The following is a 4,775-nucleotide window of genomic DNA, read 5'->3' as shown; positions in this document are numbered from 1 at the left end:
GAGAGAGAGAGAGCGAGAAAGAGAGCGAGTGAGAGAGAGCGAGAAAGAGAGCGAGTGAGAGAGAGAGAGAAAGAGAGCGAGTGAGAGAGAGAGAGAAAGAGAGCGAGTGAGTGAGAGAGAGAAAAATCTGTGAAATGTGTCAAATGTGTTGGCAGTGACCTCTCACCTCTGGCAGCCCACACAGACCACCACGATGAAGATTGTGACCACGAAGGCTGACGCCGCGGCGATGGCCCCTAGCATTAGCATCTTACTGTATGAGTCGTCCGTCCCAGAGGCCATAACACACACACTAAGACACACACACACTCAGACACACACTCACAGACAGAGGGTGCTCAGGAAAACCTGCAGAGGAGGGGTTGGGAAAAGAAAGAAAAACTATGTTTAGGATCTTCTTTGTTTTCGCTATTTTTACTTTTGACAGGCCTCGTGTATTACTGGTTAAATAAAGGATGTGTTTTTGAAATGAGGAGGTTTTTGATATGAGGAGGTTTTTGATATGAAGAGGTTTTTGAAAGTGTGATACGATTACAACCCTGGAAATCTGTGAGAAAGTAAGAGAGTTTGAGAGGGTGAAACAGATACTGTATCAACAGTGGTGAACGGAAACAGAGTGTCGCAGAGAGCTAGGTGAGCAGAGGGGTATGTGTGCTTGAGCTTGAGCGTCTGTCTGTGATTCCGGTTTCTATTTTGGGCTCGCTACCACAAGTGCATGTTCACAAATAGAAAACGGAGAAACATGCTGCAATGTGCTCTACATATAGCATCATTTATGGACAGGAGATTACATATTTTCACCTACACTACACTCCCTCTCTCCATAATCCAAAGCACATACATTAAGCCAGCTACCATCCCACAGATACGTGTAGGATTTCATCCATGTTACTGCCTGTTTTCTCAAACTAGTCATTGTATTCTCATGTAGTGAGTGATATTCTCATATAGGTTGAACAGAAATACACATGATGAATCCCCAAATAGTCTGTCCAGTTGATACCATGAGACAAATCTTTCTGGCCATCAGAGTGCTTCGTTTCATTTGCTGTTTGTTTTCTTTCTCAATAAGAAGTAGAGTGATTACTTTGCAATGTTTTGATGTAGAGGCCTACATCGTGACAAGTCGAACACACTTCATCAGACACTTATTTATGATACACACACACACACACACACACACACACACTCAAGATCTCGATGCCAACCAAAGTCTCAGCTTTCAGAACTCACATACGACTAGCTTTACAACGCTCTCCACCCTGTGTGCAAGTCTAAGTGTCAACAGGCATACTTCCACCAGTCACCATCCAACTGTCTCCATTCTTATTCCTGCTCTACACAAGTATCTTGGGTCCAGCATTGTCAGCAGGCTTGGCTAGAAGCCGGGAAACTATGCCAGGGGTGTCTGTGGGGTCGCCTAAAGGTCCGTGGACGAGGGGATCCACAGGAACTGTTTAACCGGAAAAGGTGGTAGCGCATCCTTCTGGCTGAATAACAAGTTCCCATTCCTTGTGTGGAAAGTATTGATGCGTGCTGGGCTCTAGTAACGAAGACGACACACACAGGGATGTCACAAGAATTAAAAATATCTTATTCTCGATAACATGAGGTTTCAAGGACGCTTCTCAGGCATCCGACACCTGGGTATGTCTTTCTGTCTGTTTCCATATGGGGGCTTTCCTAATGGAGCTGCTGTAATTTCTTATGTTGCTGTGGCAATGGGTCTTAGCAAGAAAGAGTGGAGAGAGATAGAGATTGAAAAGACTGGTGTAGGGAAAGGCTTAGGGGTAGGAAAAAGAGATGCAGTTTATCTCAGAGAAACAAAGGAAAAAAAACCCACATAACACTGTAGATAATATTATACACAACTTAACCTCGTAGATAATAGTACATACACTCGTAAGATATAATCAACTTAAGCATGATCAATCATGTGAGAGATTTTACGTACCTGAACGATAAGAGGGAGGAACTGGTAAGTTAATGTGACATTACATCACACTGTAGATAATAGACTACCTGTAGTTCATACGAACTGTGGAGATAATATTAACATACACTGTAGATAATATTACATACACAGTAAGATGATATTACATACAGCTGTATGAGCGATATGTAACGTTACACTGTTAAGATAATAATTACATACACTGCTGATAAATCAGTACATCATAGCTGTAGATAATATTGACATACACGAACATATACATGACACTGATATCAGATAATCCTAGATAATATCAATATCCACTGTAGATGGAATTATGCATACAGCTGTAGATAATCAATTACATACCACTGGAGATAATATTAATTACAACTGTAGATGAATAGGTAACATAACTGTACGATCGATATTACATACAGCTGGTAGATGATAATTAATACGTGTAGATTAATACATCTGACAATATTATCACTGTAGATAATATAATACAAACTCTAGATAATATAAACGTACACTGTAGATGGATATTACATTACATGTTATTAGATGAAGTGAGTAAAGCATACAACGTGTCTGTAGATTGTAATATGACAATACGATGTAAGACTACTGTAGCATTCATACACACATCGTAGATTGAATATACTAATACACTGTAGATGTAATGTACATACACTGTCAGTATTGAAGTACATACAACTGCTAGATGATATTAGCATACACTGCGGTAGTCTGTAGATGAATATTAACAGTACACGTAGAAATATTACAATACACTGTAAGATAGATAGTAACCTATACACTGTAGAATGATATTACGATAGACTGTAGATGATATGACATTAACACTGTAGATATAATTTAACATACACTGTAGGGATGATTACCATACATGTAATAATATTTAATACAACTGTAGATAATATAAATGAACAACGTTAGATAATAGAGAGTGACATACACTGAGACAATCAATACATGACATTTATTAGCTCCCGTCTCTCTCGAATGTCTCTCTTTTTTCTCTCTGTCTCTCTGTCTCGTCTCTATCTGTCTCACTGTATCTCTCTCTCTCACTGTCCGGTCGTGGTCTCTCTTCTTCTATCCCCCCCTTCTTCTCTCCCCCTCTTCTCTCTCTGCTCTCTCTGAACTCTTTATTTGCGATGCTCTTTTGTCATTCATCGTCCTGGGGTCAGCTTTGCCACTAATCCAGTGGTTGTGTCAGCGTCACTCTTCACTGGACTGTTTGTGAGTTGTGTGTTGTGTGATGTCGTGTGTGCGATGCGTGCGTGTGTTATTCGCTGAAAGAGAAGTGTAAAGTACCAAGCATGAAATCAGCAAGCGGATTTCCAAGCTTTGCGTCGGGGTTTCGATTTCATTGGGGGAAATAGTTGCAATTACTTGCGTAAACACCGCTAGCCAAGGAGTATCAGAGCTATCCATCCAGTACTGGGGTACTGCTACACCAACACCCTGGCCAAGGGACTTTCAGGAATTAACCATACAGTACTGATATAGCTGAGCTACAACAAAAAAACCACTAGGCCAGGAGTAATGCAGGATTAATAAGCAGTACGGGATGTACTGCTACAAACACCTGGCCAAGCGAACTTTCCAGGATTATAAACCAGTACAACGAGGAATTTTTACTGGCTAACAACACCTGGCGCCACCACCCGCGGAGTAATCAGATTTAATAGACATACAGTATACTGGATTACTGGGTAAAACACGCCTGGCCAGAGGAAGCCTATAGGATGATACATACAGTACTGGATTTATCTGTCCCCAGAACCACCTGGCCAAGGGACTATCGAGAAGATTACATATCAGTATACGGATTACTAGGTACAAAACACGCCTGGCAAGGAGTATCAGGATTAAGACCATTACGTACGATACTGGTACAACACCTGCTGGCCAAGGGAGGTAATTCAGGATTCCATAAACAGTAATTGATTAGGTGACAACTACCACCTGGGCCAAAGGAGTAATCAGGATACACCTAACCAGTGCTGATTATGGTAACAAGAACCCTGGGCAAGGAGTATCCAGGATATTAATACAAAGTACTGATTACTGCTGACACACCCACTGGCAAGGGACTTCAAGATTACATAAGTATGGATTAACTGCTTACAAACACCGCTGGGCCAAAGGAGTATGAGGATTGACCAATAGACAGTCGATTAACTGCTGACAAATAAGCCGTGCTGCCAAAGAGTATCAGGATACAAATTTCGGGCAGTGCTATTACTGGTACAACACTCCTGCCAAGGAGTATCAGGGATTACCATACAAGTAACTGATTACTGCACAAGTACCTGGCCAAGGAGTATCAGGATTACCATAGCAGTACTAGATTTTACTGGGTGCGACACGATAACCTGGCCAAGGAGTATCAGGATTACATAGCAGATGGTGGTGGCGTTTGTTCACTGGCAGACATAGATAAGGGAGAGGGGAAAGGGGATACCTAGGACAGTTATAAAACTAAAACCTTCAACTGAAATGAGGTGTCTTCCGCCATTTTAAACAACGATACCCAACGCGCACTGAGTCAGGCAGAGGGTTGCTGCCAGGCGGGGCTGCCTTAATATCAACATCCACGTCCTTTGAGCGGCACCGGGGAACAGTATGCTTTACTGATGTGTGTAGTCTAGTGTAGTCGTAGTGTAGGTGTGGTGTGTATTGTGTGATGGTGTGTGTGTGTGGTAGTGTGGTGGTGTGTGTGTGTTGTGTGTTGGTGGTGTGTGTGTCGTTGCTGTGTGGTGTGGTGTGTGTGTCGTGTGTGTGTGTGGTGTGTATGTGTGTGTGTGGT

General features: G+C 42.1%; 1 protein-coding gene across 1 annotated transcript in view; it reads right to left on the bottom strand.

Annotated features, from left to right (window-relative positions):
- Positions 1-4,775, bottom strand: part of LOC111976442 (uncharacterized) — an 89,430-nt gene that overhangs the window by 20,395 nt on the left and 64,260 nt on the right. The window contains exon 2 of the mRNA XM_024005272.2: positions 167-348. Coding sequence (XP_023861040.1) covers positions 167-282 — 116 coding nt within the window. The 5' untranslated portion in view covers positions 283-348. The remainder of the gene's footprint in view (positions 1-166; positions 349-4,775) is intronic.

Source organism: Salvelinus sp. IW2-2015, linkage group LG17 (assembly GCF_002910315.2).
Source record: "Salvelinus sp. IW2-2015 linkage group LG17, ASM291031v2, whole genome shotgun sequence".
In the NCBI taxonomy this organism is placed as follows: domain Eukaryota; kingdom Metazoa; phylum Chordata; class Actinopteri; order Salmoniformes; family Salmonidae; genus Salvelinus; species Salvelinus sp. IW2-2015.
The sequence above is the reverse complement of the archived record's forward strand: the minus strand, read 5'-3'. Positions and strand labels throughout refer to the sequence as shown.